Raw genomic sequence first — 18419 nt, 5'->3', positions numbered from 1 at the left:
TGCCCTCCCACCAACCTAGGTTCAAGGTAGGGGTTCCCTTACAGTCTTTCTGTCAAAAAACGTTGGAGCTATTCTTCTTCGAATATCCCAACGATGGACTTTACAAAAAAATAATCAAACTATCAATGCAAGTACTCTATGCCATTCCAACCCAATCATCAATATATCAGCTCGACAACCATATGCAAGCATTCACACAACCATTTTTTTTCAAACTACTGTGACCTTGTTGACCAACTGCATTTCTTCTTTGTTGAAAGAACAGATAGTGTTCTTCGATAACACAAGCAATGCGCAAGAAGAAACCCATTAACATTCGGAATATTCTTCTAAAAGTCTTTAAATCATATACCGGATTCTCACCAACGTAGTTATCTAGTAGCTTGTCATGACCGGCTTGCTTGTTCTGAAGAAGCACAAGCTGACAAGGCACTGAACGTACCCATTCCGGCTTCTTAGTTTGCCTTCGTGTCTGCATACAAAGCCATCACAAGTTCGATTTCTTCATCCTCATCAGAGGATGAGTCCTTGAAAAAAGATTGTACAACAACATTCATCTACAATGAATACGGAAAAAATATGAGCAAAGATGTTGTCATACATTTTTTGGAACATAGAAAATGTGGGTCCAGAATATCTCCGAATGCCTTAGCCGCTTAGGGTTAGGAGCAGGGCAAGGGAGGACGCTAGAGCGGGGAGGAGGCGACGCGCGGCAAGGAGGACACCAGAGCGGGGAGGAGGTGATTCGCGACACCGGCGAGGTGGCCTCGTAATGGTGGTGTGGCAGCACGGCTTTGGTGCAGGCGAGGAGCTGAAGTTTTGGCACGCCAAAAGTTTAGCGAAAGATCATCTTCCCATAAACACACGACGAGTTTGAGGATAGTTTAGAGGATCCCATAAAATTATTCCGGGTTCAAGGGAGTTGTTGGAAAGCTTTTTTGGCCTCAACTTCCCCTAACCGACAGTTTTGAGATACGAAAGTTGTTGGAGTTGCTCTTACTCTGAGAGCGCTTATTTTTCAATATAGGGGATGTTTTTTGGGATACAAGAGCTTTTTTTGGGATACAGGAGGTGATCGAGCTGCTCTGAGTTGGAGTTGATAGTTTTTTTCTCCAGACACATGAGCTAAGTTCTTTTAAGGATAGTTGCTCTTAGTCGACCGTTTTTCTTTAGTGATACGGAAACCGTTGGAGTTGCTCTTAGCCGAGAGGATACAAAAACTGTTGGAGTAGCTCTTTGCCCTTTTGTTTTTTTAGGGGGGGAGGGGGGGGGGACACTAAGTTTTATTGATCAAGTTGAAACCAAACATGGCACCCCTTATCTAGAGAATTCAAAAACTTAGGTAAACTATTAGAAATGCATGGATGAATCCGAATACATATGAACTCATTTTGAAAAACAAATTTCAAAATGCCCAAAAATTCTAGGAAAAGGTGCATGCGGACATATCCATATTTTAAAGTTTCACAAAAAACAACTTTTTTTGGCCTGTGCAAGAAAGACAAAACATTGTGTCGCCGAACACTATTTAGAAATAAAATTTATCTTTTTGCAGCGGACATATTTTTCATAGAACTTTGTGCAGCGGACGTATTTTTGCAAACATGTATGCGCGGAATTTTGTTCTTTTTTTTTACATTTAAATAATTTTTTAAAAAGTGAGTTCAGATGTAACTGGTTCAAGACGTGTCAACTCGCTAAACTATCTGCTTCTTTGCTTCTTTATTTGCCGTTCATCCTTTGAAGATAAACTTGAAGTTAAAAAGGGCTGCTCGCTGCTTATTCTCTTTTACAATGCTCTCATAGTTGCTGTTTGTGCCTTCATGCATCTCATAGATTTTTTGGGATACAGAGCACGAATCGGTCCATGTTCTTGGGCTCCCAACTAGAAAAGCAAAGCACCGTTTTCCAATTTTTTTTTAGTTTCTGCATTTCGAACAGTTGTCAAGAAGGCACACCTTGTCACATTCACCAACTAACTTGTTTCCTCATGCCACGGCAAAATAACAAATATTGTCAAATTATTCGACCAAGCATTCTCCAGAACTGTAGGTTTTTTGTTCATGGCAACTGCATATTTGCAGCTCAGTTTGGTCTCTCAGCAATGCTTAGAAAAAAAATGGCAAACATGCAAATGTTCATCACAAGCTCACACTTAGCAACAGACTAATTAACATCCAAGCCAGACATCTCAGGTGAATACTTGACACAACAGAGATAAATCCGATCAAAAGCTCTTTCAGGTTCAAACTCACCAAATCTTAAGTAGCCAAACCACAGTGCAAAATCTTAAGCTAACAGACCATAATCCAGCAGCATTACATAATCCAGGAAACTCATCCTCAAGGGCCACAAGTAATAAACTAGAAGAAAAGAGGGACATGCTATCAAAGCTTTGATCATCTAGCTGCTCCGGCGATCAGATCAGACGATGGCGTTCGCTGCGCTGGCAATCCTGGGCCACAGGTCGGCACACTCCTTCCCAATCGGTCCAGTGATGGCAGAACCTGCACGATAGAAGAATGTGTCAATCAAGCAACCTGTTCCTCCAGCTATGATAATGACAAAGTATTGATAGCTTGTGTTGATCTGCTTTAGTCAGTTGAAACACAGATAGCTTGTATACTACAGGTTCAATGGTTGTCCCATTCAACTGCCTGTTTTAAAGATTTGATGCAACATGCAGAAAATAAATAAATCTGCCATGGTATGATGTATACCTTTCATCTCTCCCTTTGGGTTCACAATGACTCCAGCATTGTCTGCAAATATGACATAAACCAAACATTAGATTTGAATTTTGACAAAATCAGCCACTACTATCCAACAACACTTGCACTGAAAAAGGTTGACAGATAAAATGCAGACACAGAAAGTTTCAAGACAACGTTAAGACTAAACAATTCTCACATGAAAGAGGAAAAAAATGCAGATATAGAAGATTGCACTACGATGTTCTTCTGGTCAATTTGCATATGTGCTTCATTGTGGCAAATGACCACAGTGAAAAGGTGATCACTCTTCATGTGATAATAATGAAGCAATCCCATAGAATGTGTTCATGATGCATTAAATTTTCTTTCAAACCAGAACTTCTCTAGTAAGGACATGCAAGTGTAATTTTGCAGATATTACAGACAACATTGTTCATCAAGTGGTTCCAAAAAATTAAACTCTGGCAACTAACAGATTAACATACAGCAAATTCACTAGGCAGATTAAACTACAACAGTACACTATTGCAGAATGGCTAAAGTCATCATAAGAACTTAGCAGTACCTTCAAAGTACATGAAGACACCGTCCTTTCGGCGCCATGGCTTGCGCTGCCTGACAATGACAGCCGGCATGACCTTCTTCCTGAGGTCAGGCTTTCCCTTCTTGACAGTGGCCATAACCATGTCACCAACGCAGGCAGAAGGAAGCCTATTGAGGCGCCCCTTGATTCCCTTGACGGAGATGATGTACAGGTTCTTGGCACCAGTGTTGTCAGCACAGTTGACAGTGGCTGCCACCGGCAGACCCAGCGACATCCGGAACTTGTTACCAGCGGAACCTCCGCGCCCTGCAGTTCAAGAACAAGCACACACAAGGAGATAGTTAGACAAAAGGATCACATATATCTACAGTGCACTAAACCAATAATCTAGAGATGCATGACAGCCACACACATGTTATGATTACACGATATCATGAACGTTTCTTCAAAGTTAAACAAGGATTATATATATTTAGTGAGCCAAGATGAACACAAGCATCTGATAAAATTTACAACCATCTGTCCACTTGGGCAGAGACATGCAACTGTCCAAGGGTTCATCCAGCATCTAATACAATAACTCCCCAGCCGAGGAAAAATGGGAGGAAATCACCTTGCATAACAGCTCCTATACACTGAATAGAACATTTAACAGACTCATATTTCAAACAAAGAACTAATTTACCCCATGCGAGCTAACAAACATCTATCTAGCAACAAGCGTGCACACCATTTTTTGACCAGGAAAAGCTAGTCACAGGCAACTTACAAGGATTAGAGCGTCGCAGATATGTTCACTTCCAACCCCCTCTAAGGCCCTAAAGTGGATTTAAACACGGGAAAGGAAACGATCCAACCCACATCAGTACAGCAAGCAACTACACGGGCCCAGCAGGTAGCAACCTCGCACCAACAATCAGCTGAGTAGATCCATTCCTAAACATCCTCTACAGCATATACACAACCACCGACGGATCTAAACCACCACAAAATTCGCACCAAGAACAGGAACAAATCGCGACTACCAGCAGCAAGAAAACACGCGCTCGGCCTCCAAATCGAGGCACACAACGCCGCGCGATCCAACCAGGACTACGCTACGAGACTACCACGAGGAGGCCATGGAAGATCATGCTGGGAAGAAATGGAGGAAGGGGGGAATTTTTCGCCGTACCTCGCTTCGACATCTTGGAAGAGGGGGTGGTACCCGGCGGCGGCGGAGGGGGAGGATGGGAGGCGATCCTCCCGCTTATATAGCGGCCGCGTCTAGGGCTTCGCGGCCGTTATGCACGCACACCCCTGGAGCACTTCTCCAACATCACCCGCGTCCCCGGCCAGGGGCTTTGTAAGCTATGACACGTAAATGTAGGATAGTATGGGGTGGTTTATGAAAAGGAGGGCGCGGAAGAAATTAGGGCTTTGGGTTTGGGGGTGTTCTCTTGCCGATCCGTCCCTGAGGAAGCCGGAATTGCGAGGAAGGGGTCTGAGACTGAGGAGGAAATGGCGGCCATGGAGGAGGTGCTCGCCCTGGTGCCGGGGTTCGTCGACATCCTCGTCCTAGCCGGCGGCCGCGCCTCCTCCGGCGCCGCCGCCACCTGGCGCCCCGGCGACGTCCAGAAGGCCCTCCGCTGGGCGCTCTTCTTCGAGGAGGTAATACCACGCCCCGCGATCCCCCTCCCCCGCTCGACCGCGCTAGGTTTCGCCTCTTCCTGCCCCTCCACGCCATGGCGCTGGTTACCGTCTTCGATGTGCCGCACACGCAGTCCCAGCCCGTACTTGCCACCCGCAGGATTTGTGTGTTGCAGAATGCTGTATGTGAGGTGCCATGGCATGACCAATTTGTTCCTGCATTGTTGCGTTCAGGTCTTCAGGAACCTGCGTGAGTCCGGACAGTACGAGGATCCCGCCAGAGAGTTCGACGCGGCGCTCGCCGAGCTCGCCTCAAGCCCGGGTTTCCCCAAGGTGCTTCCCATGGACCGTTTCATGTATGAAATGTTTGTTATGATTATGTGGGTGCTGATGTTCTGCTTCGTGCCGTGCAGGGCCTTGCCGACATGCGATCGGAGACGCTCTCGGCGGCCACCGAGCTGGTCATAAAGCATTTTCTGAAAGCCGAGACAACGAGCGTGGAGAACATCCGTGCTCTTCTCGAAGCGGTCGTGGGGATGGATATCGATGGCATTGGTGCTGGTGGTGGGCGTGATGCGTGCCAGCAGTATGTGAAGTCGATCCTGAATATGGATCTGTCTGGTTTGATGCGGACCAAGAGTTGCGGTGAAGTCGGAGTTCCCACCACTAGTTCTGATAGACTGTATGCAGAAACCTTGGTTGTGGGTCATTCACGGATTCTGGTTAACCAGCTTCTGGAGCGGTTGGATTCAGCATCGTGTATTTCTCTGGCTGAGAGAGGACTGCGCACAGTTCTGGACAGCGTGAAGAAGAACAGCTTCAGTGATCCAGGCAGCCCAGTGATCCCTAGGTACATAAGCCCTTAAACACACTCAGCTTCTGTATTCTGTTGTTTGTTTTCCATGGTAGCATGCTACAGTTTGAACTCACACGAAACTTTACGATGCAGAAAATCACAAACCATTGAGAATTTTCTTCGGTGGAAACAGTGGAGAGGGCGGTGTTTGTCATACTTACTTGATGAACGCACCGTTCGGATTGTGTCTGGATCTAGTTTTATCTTTAGGGCTCCCAAGGAGCAGTGGATGAAGGTGTTTGAACCATTAACAGTTTCTGTAGATTCTTGTCAGAGTGGCCTCGTTGAAGTCATGGTACCTATTCTTGGCTTATCCTTTAATCACCTGCACTATTATGTACTCATTCTCTGCTAGAATATCAACACTATATGCATTTTTGTCTTTACAGGAGATATGCTTGCTGGGTTTGGTTTCAAGGCGATGGGACCCATTGATAGAGAGCTTCGTGTCGCATACTTTTAGTTCCCTTCCTATATCCAAGCAGTATGCTGATCTGCACCAGTTGCTTCAGGGAACTTATCGGGGTGAATGCCCAGACAAGATTCTTAATTTGAAGGTTCTTTGTATTTTTTATCATATGTCTAGTTTGCAGCTTGCTTTTGCCAAGTTTCAATTTCTTGCAAACATCAGTTTTGGTGAAAGCATTTTTAAAAGAAGAAATCCTACCCCTGTAAGCCAAGTGGGTAGCTATGCAAATTTGGAAAGAACTTCAAAACAGTTACACCTTAATGACCAGTACTGTTAAGCACCATTGTGTCAACTATCTAATGTCCCTCTATGAGTCCCCATTGCTGTCTTACTGAAATCTGAAAGGAACACTAATAACTAGATGAAATAAAATCCACAATACAGTTACTGAACCGTGCTTTGGCAGCTGACATCGACCGTTCATCGATGAGAGCTGCCAAATTTCCAAAAATGTCCTCAAAATTGAGCAGTAGGCTGCCTGCCTTTATTGGTTATAATTTATAAGGAGCATGCCTTTCAGGGGTTTCACAGGAAGTAAAATATGTGATGAAGACATAATATTAACAAAATTTGATATTTTCTCAGTTGCCACTTTGTTGTTATCATCTTCCCTTTTGCACTAAAACCTCTCAGTTTCTCAAAGCTGTTAGTATACCATCTTGATATGATGTTATCTGTTTTTGCGCCTTCTTGGTGTGGTCCTTCTAGTATGAAAACACCACATCTTGATGTGTGGTTGAAAAATAACATAATGTGATCTCTTTAACCAAATATTTCAACTCCAACAGGAAAATGACATTCTTGAATATGCAAGGCAGTCTTTAGAAAGTAAACCGCACATTTTATGGCTTCTACCTCCAGTTCTTGCCGCTGCAGCAATCCCGCCACGGTGAGCTGTTTGCTCTTTACCCTAAAATGTGTCCCTGCTGATTTGTGCTATCATTTTATAAAAGTTTAATATATGCATTGGATCCTGTAGGTCGACCTTGTTTGAAATATACCTTGCAGAAATAGATAAGCAATTTGATGAAGCTGTTTCCACAGAACGGTATTACCAATATCCAAGTATTTACTATAAGCTATATTAAATTTCCAAGTTTTCCTACCAATTCTCATCATGAAATATTACTGCTTCAATTTCAGAAAATGTAATTGCAGAAGAGATGGAATAGAGCAACATGATAGCTGTAAGTAGTTTTGTAGTTGTAACTACTCTGTTTCTCAAATTTCAAATGCTAAAACTATCCAGTACTCACAATTTTCTAAAAATACTTATTCTTCACTTCAGGTGAGGTTGCCGAAAGGATTCATTGTCTCTATGCTTTTCATGTTCAAAACCTCATCTAATGGTTCAGTAGTGAAGGTAGTTCAAGACAACACAGGAGATTTGCAAAGTGCACTTCAATCCAAGTAATTGATTTTCCAGGCTGGCTGCAGTACATTTATTTTGCATGTGCGATGATGGTGATATGATGAACATTAAACATCAGGAAATCAATCACTTTCTGCATGATCGACAGTGGCTGCATATAAACGGGTCAAATATGAAGATTGAATAGGTTCCTTTTCCTCCTTTTCCGCCATCCATGTTGACAATCTATGATGAAGTGCACCTATCTTCTGGTCCAACCCATGTTTACTATAGGTGATTTATTTTCATCGTGTTTTTTCTTATCTTCTGCTCACGTTTTTCTGGCCAATGAGACATAGGTCTTCTAGGGTGTTGGTTGGACAATTGTGTTTTTTTTTTTTGCTAACAAGGACAATTGTGGTTTGACTGATGTCTGCCATATTTTTTTCTTTTTATTTGGATTCATGCAAACCAGTCTCTTCAATCTAGCCTGATAGGCTGGTAGCGTCATGGCAGGCGAATCCCATTAGGAAAAAGAAAGACCAACAAAAGTACTCCCTCTGCTGATCTACATAAGGTGTCCATGATTTTAAAAGTTGAACTTTGGCCATAAACTTGTTGTACAGTACAGTCTTCATAGTTACAGATTCACAACGATAGGAAAATGTTTTAAAGTACGAATGACATATCGATTTCGTATCACATGATGCACATATTGTTGATCTAATTGTTGGTCAAAGTGCAAATCTTGGAAAGCGTGCTCGACCAAATCAACAGTGGGACTGTTTTTTTTTCCTTTGATGGAGTTACCGAAGACGACCGTTTTCCAATTTGCATCTAACCAATACACAGCTCACATTTGTTTGCCTGTTAGTGCTTCTAGACTCCACCTGCACCAGGTCAGAGCTCTAAAGCATAATTAATAAATTATTTGTGAAGTGCTGCATTCCAGCTGTTCCTTTTCATACAAAATGAGAAGATGCATAGTTTTGGATAAGGTAATTTAGAAAGAGACGTTGTCATGCCAGCTTTTATAACACCTTCTGTTACATGCCAAATTGGGTTTGTCAACTCCAAAGCACCTAGTTGCCAAAAAGATACTCCATGATTGCAAGCTTATTGTTTTATGGAATATTGCTTCATACACATGGTTTAGAACCAAGCACAAGGCCTGGGCAAGATAGCTCTACCATGTCCTGAAACTCCTTTTCTGTAACTGTGTCAGGTTTTTAATACAGCTTCCAAACTGATCGGTGTAATAGGTTAATTCATAACATCCGTATTTTGACCAGACCAAATTAGCAGCTGTTAAGCATATGTGTTTGCTATAGTTCCCTGTGCAATACTAGCAATCCAGCTTGGCAGCATGTATATCTATGTTCAGCCTTGTAAAGCTTTAATATTTTTCTAATCAATCTACCTCAGGGTGCTTCTCGGGGTGGTTGATGCGTACAATAAGTCAATAGCTGGCAGGTTTTAAAATATCCATTACACAGGAAGTAACTCCATGTGGTCCCCATTATTAAAATGAAATGGAGTCAGTTTAAAATATTGGTAGACTATCAGCTTGATGGTTATAGAAATTTAGATACATTTAGCAGATTCAGGGTCCCCCTCTAGAACCATAACCCCACCCACCCTCCCATATGCACACAGCGAATTGAACTTCTTTCCATTCTTAGCCCCTGCAGTGATCCTATCACATCTTTGCTTAAAAGTTTAATCCCTGTTCTCCGATTCCATTCTCCGAAGAAACAAGTAAGTATCGATATAGATTCAACTATCTGTAACAACAACGCAGAATCCACATCAAGTTACTCTTATTTTTTGCAACACTTTTGTCTGATTTCTCTCTCAGATTAGTTACTTGTTTTCCCTTCGAAGAAAGAAGATTACTTATTGGTTCTTCTGTTTCGTTAACTACGTTCCTTCTGGAAACTGCTGCAATAGTCGGAGCTTGTTCTATTCAGTTCTTGAAATACTTCTTTGCTTTTATCTTTTATGTTAAAGAAGGGGTCGAATCTGCAAATCATGTTGCACATGTGTCTCAATCCTTTGCAGTTTGTTCCTGTTACTTCTTGATTACAATCTTGAGTTTACTTGCAGTCTCTAGAAGTATAGCTGGCAATCACCAACGTGCAATTCACATCATTATTTCGGTGTTCAACTATGATTTTTCTTTACTAAGATGCATAATCTGCTTGATATTCACAATTTTAAGAACCTCGCTGATTTGCTATTTGGGGGTTTGTAGTAATAATTGTCTATTGGCTTGCATATTTGTAGAAGACAAATTCTCGCTGGTCAGCAACCTGGGAAAATAAGACGCTCCATTTATCTCAACGATTGAACAAGACCAGGAAAAATATTTCTTCTCAGATTTCCTTTCCAAGCTAGAATTGGATAGGCCCTTACACTTCCCAATGATATGATCAAAGACCCATTTTAATGGACTGAGGTGGATTCCAAGGGGTAATGTGCACGGCCATACATCAATAATGAGTCAGTTTCGCAACGGGGAAGTTCCTCGGTTTCTTTCATCAGATATTAATGTAGTACCAGTACTCTCTGAAGTCACAGTTCCTAGTTTTCCAGAGTATAAAACATCTTACATTGAAAGGGACATGTGCGGTAGTTCTATCACCTCATTCAATACCTTATGTCAGCCATATATGTCAGCTTCCAATTTCACTTCAGATCTTTGTATCAACAATGGGTCACCTAAAGGGAAACTGTCTTTTGGATCTCATGTTATTGCAATATCTGGTTGTGATACTTCACTGCCATCAGCACATTCATCATACACGGGTAATCCAGATTATTTAAGGATGGTCTATCCCAAAGTATCTGAAGAAATAAACTGGGGTCAAGAACCACTCCCAGGAGTATTTGAATATCCAGCAACCATTGATGTTTCTGATCAACGAAACGTGATTGTTAGCCAACAAAGCCAAGACATTATTACAATTGATCATATTACCCACCTTGCAAAGCAAAAAGAGTGGTACTCATCTGGGTGTTCAGAGCAATTTCTGGGAAGTTCAGGATCTGGTGGATCTGTGCTTAAGGTATCCATCTCATTTGACTGAATTTTCACTTGTGATTTGCTTAATTGTTCTAGGGTTCTCAATTTCTTCTCTTTTCTTTTGGCTTTACTAACTGCAAAACAATATGATGACCAACCCTTCATCATTGTACTTAGGGCCCTGTTTGGGAGAACTACACTCCACCTTCTTGCAGCTCCAGAGATAATATTGTTGAATTTTGGCACATGCTTGATGAAGTTACCACCTCATTTGCAGGCAGCTGATGCAAATACAACACCTCCAAATTATGCATATTTTCATGGGCAGAAAAACAGATTGAGTTCTTTCAATGTGGATGAACTTTGCAGTGATAATTTACCTTGTTCAGACACTACTCCAACCAAGTCAAGGATGCGCTGGACACCTGAGCTCCATGAGAAGTTTGTTGACGCCGTTGACAAGCTTGGTGGAAGTGAAAGTATGATCACTGATGCTTTCTTACGCTTTTTAAAATGGAGTTTTTCTTGCGCTTTATTTTCTGCTAATTGTACTTTGCTCACTGATGAAATTGCATGGGGCAATGTATGCTTTTAAACCGGAAATATTAACATTTTTCTGACTGTACAGTCATGTTGGTATTTGTTGTAGTTGTTTTTGGCTAAACATTTTCCATGTATCTAAGCCCTCTTTCTGCAGAAGCAACTCCAAAAGCAGTCCAGAAAGTTATGAAGGTTGAAGGGCTAACTATATACCATGTAAAAAGCCATCTACAGGTCTACATTTGTTCCTTCTGAGTTTTCAGTGATATATATTTTTAATTTCTTCTGTATTTTCCTGATGGCCGCGGGTTACTCTTTTGCAGAAGTATCGTACAGTTCGCCATCAATCTGAATCGTCTGATGGTTTGTGTGTTTCTCTATGTTACACCGCTGGTTTAATGTCACCATTGCAAAACATACAAGGACTATTATATTGTAGTGAACTAGGATACTTCAGTAGACTTGTTACTTTAACATTATCATTGTTTTTGCTTTTTTACATTGTGTTATTTGTGTGCAGCCTCTAGTCAAATTAAAGAAAATTGTTGGAATGTAGGATTTTATGCTTACTTTTATTTTCTGTATACTTTAGCAGGCACTTCAGCAGAGAGAAGCAACCACATGGATGAAGTTTGCTCCCAGAACATGAAGTGAGATAATCTTTACCTGATACTATATCCTTGCTTTTATACTATTGTAAAGACTTCCTTGACGTAAATTGCTTTTATTACTGTTGTAAAGATTGTCTTGACGTAAATTTATGTTGTACCCCCTCCGTAAACTAATATAAGAGCGTTTAGAATACTAAAGTAGTGATCTAAACGCTCTTATATTAGTTTACAGAGGGAGTATATATGTACCACCTGTGCCCCAACCTGGAAGATATGTATGCCACAGTAACCTGTTTTTGTTTCAGACGTACTCCATCCATGAAATGGTGCAATGCCCTGTCCACAGTGAAGTGTGTGTGTGTGTGTGTGTGTGTGTGTGTGAGTTCCAGAGTTCTAATTATTCACTTTACACTTGGTGCAGACACATGGAGGCTAGTGAAGCGCTAAGAACTCAGATTGGCTTGCAGAAGCAACTTCATGCACAGCTTGAGGTATGCATATTTCACTCCTTGGAACTGGCAAGAAAAGACGTGCGAACTCCCCATCTATTTGAAGTAACTTGAGTTCTCTTTTATTTCCCCCCTCTCGACAGCTCCAAAGAAAGATGCAGCTGCAAGTAGAAGAACACAGCAAGTACCTGGAGATGGTGATCGCGAGGCAGGGCGAGAGCCTAAAACAGCTCGGCGCGCTACCGAGGTTCCAGCATTCGGACGCGCAGGCTGTGGATCACAAGGAAGCATACAGAGAACAAACAGCAGACACTGATTCGGCCGAAGGGAGCCATCCGGAAAAGGAATGAACGCTGATCATTTACTCGGAATCGCAAACAAAAGGAGCTGACTAGATCGAGACAAGAGTAGCTCAGAAAGTGAGGATCATAGCCTAATCTAACTTCTGTCTCAGGTGATCTTTTTCAGGCACTGTAATTATTGTGGGTTGACTTTGCTACGTAGATTTTTGATTTGGAACTCAGAATGTTTCTTTCTTGATAACAAAACTATGATCATAACTGCTGTAGTTTATGTGTGTTTGATCGATGCCAGGTTCGCCTGTTTTTTTCTTTGATTTGATGGTGCTCACTGGTTAGGGGGCTTTGTATTTACCTCTCTGCATCTCCTTGTAAAATCCGCGATGGATAATATTGCCATTACTGTCACAATATATAGGCTGCTATGGCCTATGAGCAACACAAGACAAGATGAGCTCACGGCCTGTCTGGAATGCATGTGTACATTTGACATGGAACGGCTGCACAGGAGTGCTTTATTTGATACTGCTTGATCCAGCACAAGGTGCAATGTGATGTGATTTACACATGTTACAGACACACATATTGGACACGGAGATAAGGCAAAGCTTGGGCATAGCAGGTCGTGTCACTGAAGATGGGTCCATCCCATCAAACTGCCTGTAAGGCCTGCGCAAACTGCAGCCAGACGGGGCTCTTCTTCAGCTGCTGGCACGCGGCGGCGCCGCCCGCGAGCATCGCCCTAACGGGCGTCGTCGCCGTCCCGGCGGAGTACAGGTTGCAGCGCAGCCCGCCCTGGATCTTTTCCGGAAGAAGAAAAACAAACAGTGTCAAAACATAGCGGTGCGTATCTTTTGACGAACTAGCTGGTGCATCACCATGTAGTACGTATGTATCTTGTGCTTACTCTTGTGGCGACGGTTGCGAGGTCCGGCGTGTACTGGGGCGGCGCCATCCCCGTCGCCGGCCGCGCCTCCTCCGTGGCCGCGGCGGCGACGAGGATCTCGGCCGTCATGGCTCCCGCGTCCTGGCCCGGCACCGCGGCGCCCCGGAGGCCGGCGTAGGGGAGCGCGGAGTGGCACGCCGCGCAGTCGCTCTGCATGAACACCTTGGCCCCGCGCTGCGCCCTGCGAGTCCATCACAGCCAGCAATCATCAACCCCCAACATATTTTCACGAAGAAAAAGTTGCCTGAAGACGACGAGTGTTGGTGGCTGGTGTGATGTGCTTACGCGTCGCTCGGCCACGGGTAGACGGGGCATGCGACCCCCGTCGGCGCGGCCGCCATTGGAACACCTCACCTGAGCTCCGGCGCAAATGTGTGTGTGTGTGTGTGTGTGTGTGTGTGTGTGTGGCCACCGGCGTACGTGGTTGGAGGTGGATATGTGTCTGTGAGCGGGCGCTGCTGCAGCGGCCCACTCTCTGCAGATAAGTGTGGTGTGGTGAGTGGGTCGTGGGTCACCGACGGTGGGAGTGTGGCGGAGCACGTTGGGCTCTGGATTCTTTTTTTTGAAATAACCACATATATTTGATTAAACAAACGTGTTACAAATAGTACACATGTGGTTCTTACAAGAGACATACATAGATGTTTTGCAATATTGCATCAAAGATTTTGCAAGAAGCAAAACTAAAATTTCACTATGACAGAATCTTGTGCCACACCGAAACACCGCCCACCAACGTCCTCCGCCGCCACCAAGGCAACGCTGAAGAAAGAAGGGAACTGCCGTCATACACAAATCTGGAGGAGCACCTTTGCATACAATGATGCTTTTCGAGCCGATGAACCGGACCGCCACAAGCGACAGGACCGAGGCTTTGTGGCACGTCGACTGGGATTCTTCCCCGTGTCCGCAAGATCCCAGCGTCGTCAACTTCATCCGATGCGATCGAAGAAGAGGAACACCGCTGCTTGCCACCATCCATGCACCCCATTGCAAGACACCAAACACAATCGAGACGGTCGACACCAACACCACCTGGAAGAGTGTCGTGTGCCGACCATCAAACACAATCTCACCGGGTCTGAAGACCGACGAGAAGACCGAGCCACCTGCTCCTCGGCGCCACCCATTAGAGTGCCACTGAGATGGGGGAAGAGCAGAAGCAAATTATTTTGACGCGGCGTTGTCCCCACCATTGATGCAACACCTCTGAAAGCAAACTATGCCTATTCAATCTCCCCACCGAAGAGAAACTGCCGGGGTCCCCGCCCGCTCCCGCCGCCGGAGCAGCAGACAGAGAGGACGAGGACCCACGGCGTTGCCGGTGTCAACAGAAGCGGGAAAGAAATCGCCTCCGGATCGCCGCTTGGGAGAGGTTCCAGGAACAGCGAATGAAGCAGTAGGAAACTGAAACAGAAGAAGGTGCCTTTCTGCCGGGGGAATGGAGCCCGTTTCCCACTTGCCAAGGCGGGTTTCCAAACGCTCTATCATGGCTTCTCTGTCTCTGGTGGAAGAAATTAACGCCGTCGTCATTGATTTACACGCCCATAGGCCGGGGGTGAATATCTGGTGCTACCGGAGCACCTCACATTCCCAATTTTGAAAATGCACATTTAAATGTTTCAAAAAAATTCAAAAAAATTATGGATGTTAGCATCACATGAATGTACAATCCCTAAAAGTTTCAAATCAAAATTCAAAATACACATTGAGAAACAAAAAAGACAAGTCTTGTGTGAATGTTTTATGGAAAACCCTCCAAACATTCCCGAAATGACACTTTGGTTCACATCACGTGATGCTGTCCATTCGATCTCAGATCGACGGACGAGGTCACGCGGGAGCACCTAATGTGAGGTGCTCCCGTAGCACCAGATATTCTCCCCTGGCCGGTCCATGCTATCTGGCCAGTGACACCTGCTAGAGAATACTCTAGTAGTTTTCACAGTCGCCTCCTCCGGAAAAGGCATAGAGGTTGCATGCTGTCTCTGGAATAGAGGCTCTAGAATCGGCAGCAGCACGTCCATGCTGGAAGCTGTAGGAGTAGGAGCCTGGGGCGGTGTGGCAGACACCGTGACCATCTCAGCGGTAGGGCAATAGTCAGCGCTGCATGGTGTGCGGCAAGCGTCGGTGGTGAAGGGTGGAGTCTGTGTAGCGGAGCTCAACACAGGAGAGGCCTCAAATCCGGGAGAGCGTGATGCAGATGAAGCCGGTGAGAGGAGCACAGGCCTAGCCGGAGAGCAAATGCGAAGAGCTTCACTCATAGTACAATCAACCACCAACACAGTTGACGGGGAGCTTGCTTGGGCGGGGAAGCAACACAAGATATCTTCACTATATGGTCGGCAACAACATTGTCAACAAACTAACAGACGACCTTGATATCCGCGATGCTTGTGCCGATAGCGGACGCGAGGACCGCCACCACAGCCTTGTAAGCAGCATCGGACTATGCCCCCCGCGAGCCAAACAGTCGCCGTGTGACCTGAGCAAAACGGTGCTTGTTGCAGCACATTGAGAACGGTGGAATCTCCCACCTGTAGAGCAACGTCGCTGAGCTGCAGCCATGTCGACTAGGGCGGCATACGGGCCTGCGGGGGAGCAGACCAACCATGAGCCGGTGGCCGGGGAGCGAGGGGAGGCACGAGGGTGCTGCCGAATGGTCTTCAAGTCGCTGACCGGACCCACGCATTGGTGTATCCTCGAGCACAATGGTCGGGCTAGAGGCAACAAGAGCACCTGAAGGGATCCCGGCAAACTGCAGCATGGTGACATGGGGTGAGGTAGCGACAGTATCTTCCATGCATCCAGGCAGGAAGGGGATGCCGAGCGGGGGCCGGAGCAGGAGGAGGCGGGGGGCGCGAGCCACACCTGGAGCACACGAGTTGCCATCCCACACTGGCCGCAGCAGCATCAAGCCCCACATCCACTGAGGAGCCGCTGTAGGAGGACGATGAGGCGCCATGTACGCAAGGTGATGGGACGACGATGATGGAAGCCACCCGCGGATGAAAGCCACCCCATTGATTTCTATATTTAGTATCTTTACACACATTGTTGTGCCATAAAATATTAATTACTTTATTTCTTTGTAAAAAAATGCTCCACATTTATATATGGAGATTTTGTAGTGAATTTGTCTTATTGAAGAACAATTTATATATAAACAAACAATCATACATTTTGTAGCAAACTACTTCATTTACTCACATTGCCTCGAAAATTTTGTGGTTTGTCTTAACTGAAGAACAATTTATATATGAACAAACAATCATCCATCATTTCTTGCCTTCTATTAAATGATATGTTTCGAATGCAACATTGTTTCCATCAAGCCTGTCTTAGACTAATTACTCTAATTAAACTTTAAATATCAAAAAATAGATTATTAATGCCAGATAAATATATTTTTATCGAAGTAAATATATTTTAAACTAACGGTATACACACGGAAGAAAGAAGAGATATGCTGTTAAACTGACTAAGGACCTAAATGCAGTAAACAACAACGTAAAAGAATCTATACATAACCAGCTTGACCTCAAAGCTAATGCCGCTCATTCTCTTATTTCAAAAATAAAAAATAACACACACACGCAACAGCTCAACCATGAGTGTGGTCTGCTGCCACGCCTTCTGCCTGCTAGTATCATTTATTTATACTAAGCTTTTATATTTCTTTATAATTACAACTTATTTTGACATATGATCATGTTACAAGTTATGCTTTATTGAAATAAATCTGTATAAATTAGAGAAACATGGAAAAGAACAAAAGCCTACACCTTCACATATTAATTTATGCCACTTAGATAATTGCAAATATATGTTGACATTTGCCTCTATTATAGTTCCCTTAAATATCATGGCATATAGTTGGCCAAGGTTTCTAGAATACATGATTGTCTATTTTGTGTGCAATAAAACTAAAAATATGTAATTCTTTTTACTTCCAAAATAGGGAAATCTATAATATAAAAAATGCCTATGAGTGGTTTGTCTTAGAATTATTGCATTGTTTGTGATTAGGCGTTGTTGATGTGACTCTCTGCATTGGGGCCGGGTGACATGGCCCATGACTCCAACTACTACATGCTACATCATGGAGAAGGCGCCTTTCTACTCGTGTAGAAACCGTTTTTTCCTGGTAAGGCTGGTTTTCGGAGCTTCGGCAAAAATACGTGAAACAACCTCTCATATCTTTTTTTCGTAGAGTTATTCGCGGCCTCTGCATCGATTTGTTCATGCACATGGCCATTGGCCTTTGACGGCTTTCTAACGCGTATCCGCGGTCCTAGTCCTCAAGCTTGTATCATGTGCACATGCGCTCACCCATTATAGTGTACATTGAGAGCGAGAACACATTCAATAAACATTCTTTGGGAGTTGATGATGTTGACATTTTTCTTACTGTGCTTTAGGATGAGATATTATCATGTAGACTCGCTCGCCATACAATGCACACTGAGACCAAAGATACACTCCATCAAAACCATGGGACACTTGATATCAAAAAACTTCCCCCCATTCTGAACACCGTGTACACGAGGGATTTATTCTCAATACTACTCAAGTCAACACAAAGATACATGTAAAAGCTTCAAAGAAAATAAGGCAAGCTTCGGCATAGCATGACTCTGAACTCTAGATACGTACGGGTGGGCCGATCAAGCCATCTGGATAGTCCCAATGTAGGGCTGGGCAAACTGCATCCACATGGCGCTTGGTGGCGCCATCATTTTCGTCAGCTCTTGGCACATGGAGACACCGCCGGTGAGCATCGTAGGCATCGTTGTCATGATCTTGCCCCCTGTGGTGTACAGAGCTGCCCCTTCATGGATCTGGAAGGAATTAAAAATGCCTATGAGTGGTTTGTCTTAGAATTATTGCATTGTTTGTGATTAGGCGTTGTTGATGTGACTCTTTGCATTGGGGCCGGGTGACATGGCCCACGACTCCAACTACTACATGCTACATCATGGAGAA

At 44.1% G+C, this 18419-nt stretch overlaps 3 protein-coding genes across 8 annotated transcripts; 1 reads left to right on the top strand and 2 right to left on the bottom strand.

Annotated features, from left to right (window-relative positions):
• Nucleotides 1-2218: 2218 nt before the first annotated feature.
• On the bottom strand, nt 2219-4584 carry LOC125515369 (large ribosomal subunit protein uL14). Its single transcript, XM_048680835.2, has 4 exons — nt 4433-4584; nt 3280-3564; nt 2721-2762; nt 2219-2507 (listed from the first exon to the last, which is right to left on the bottom strand). Exons 1-4 carry the CDS (start codon nt 4443-4445, stop codon nt 2425-2427), a joined length of 423 nt encoding a protein of 140 aa, XP_048536792.1. The 5' UTR covers nt 4446-4584; the 3' UTR covers nt 2219-2424.
• Nucleotides 4585-4674: 90 nt separating this feature from the next.
• On the top strand, nt 4675-12798 carry LOC125515366 (fanconi anemia group F protein (FANCF)). 6 transcript variants are annotated; one of them, XM_048680827.2, is made up of 11 exons: nt 4675-4908; nt 5122-5220; nt 5301-5737; nt 5837-6038; nt 6133-6300; nt 7001-7101; nt 7192-7260; nt 7356-7399; nt 7501-7622; nt 7703-7857; nt 9850-10057. In XM_048680827.2, the coding sequence occupies exons 1-9, from the start codon at nt 4759-4761 to the stop codon at nt 7557-7559; spliced, it is 1329 nt and encodes a 442-aa protein (XP_048536784.1). In that variant the 5' UTR covers nt 4675-4758; the 3' UTR covers nt 7560-7622; nt 7703-7857; nt 9850-10057. The 6 variants fall into 6 exon arrangements, with proteins under 6 accessions (XP_048536784.1, XP_048536785.1, XP_048536786.1 ...); XM_048680828.2 differs by having other exon boundaries at nt 7703-7771; nt 9850-10032; XM_048680829.2 differs by lacking the exon at nt 7703-7857 and having other exon boundaries at nt 9850-10032.
• Nucleotides 12799-12972: 174 nt separating this feature from the next.
• On the bottom strand, nt 12973-13940 carry LOC125515368 (uncharacterized). Its single transcript, XM_048680834.1, has 3 exons — nt 13719-13940; nt 13395-13614; nt 12973-13288 (listed from the first exon to the last, which is right to left on the bottom strand). Exons 1-3 carry the CDS (start codon nt 13772-13774, stop codon nt 13139-13141), a joined length of 426 nt encoding a protein of 141 aa, XP_048536791.1. The 5' UTR covers nt 13775-13940; the 3' UTR covers nt 12973-13138.
• Nucleotides 13941-18419: the final 4479 nt, after the last annotated feature.

The sequence above is a fragment of the Triticum urartu genome, chromosome 6A (genome assembly GCF_056163025.1).
Source record: "Triticum urartu cultivar PI428250 chromosome 6A, HENAU_Tu73, whole genome shotgun sequence".
Taxonomy (NCBI): domain Eukaryota; kingdom Viridiplantae; phylum Streptophyta; class Magnoliopsida; order Poales; family Poaceae; genus Triticum; species Triticum urartu.
Note: the sequence above shows the minus strand (reverse complement) of the source record. Positions and strands in the feature narration are given on the sequence as shown.

Excerpts from the sequence above, each read along its gene's own strand:
- LOC125515369 (XM_048680835.2), bottom strand. Across the intron at positions 2,763-3,279 it reads TGTCTTCATGTACTTTGAAG|ACAATGCTGGAGTCATTGTG; the intron begins GTACTGCTAAGT and ends TCATATTTGCAG. Across the intron at positions 2,508-2,720 it reads CCCAAAGGGAGAGATGAAAG|GTTCTGCCATCACTGGACCG; the intron begins GTATACATCATA and ends TCTATCGTGCAG.
- LOC125515366 (XM_048680827.2), top strand. The coding sequence starts at position 4,759 with ATGGCGGCCATGGAGGAGGTGCTCGCCCTGGTGCCGGGGTTCGTCGAC. Across the intron at positions 6,039-6,132 it reads GTGGCCTCGTTGAAGTCATG|GAGATATGCTTGCTGGGTTT; the intron begins GTACCTATTCTT and ends TTGTCTTTACAG. Across the intron at positions 6,301-7,000 it reads ACAAGATTCTTAATTTGAAG|GAAAATGACATTCTTGAATA; the intron begins GTTCTTTGTATT and ends CAACTCCAACAG.
- LOC125515368 (XM_048680834.1), bottom strand. The coding sequence starts at position 13,774 with ATGGCGGCCGCGCCGACGGGGGTCGCATGCCCCGTCTACCCGTGGCCG. Across the intron at positions 13,615-13,718 it reads TACCCGTGGCCGAGCGACGC|GGCGCAGCGCGGGGCCAAGG; the intron begins GTAAGCACATCA and ends ATGGACTCGCAG. Across the intron at positions 13,289-13,394 it reads TCGCAACCGTCGCCACAAGA|ATCCAGGGCGGGCTGCGCTG; the intron begins GTAAGCACAAGA and ends CTTCCGGAAAAG.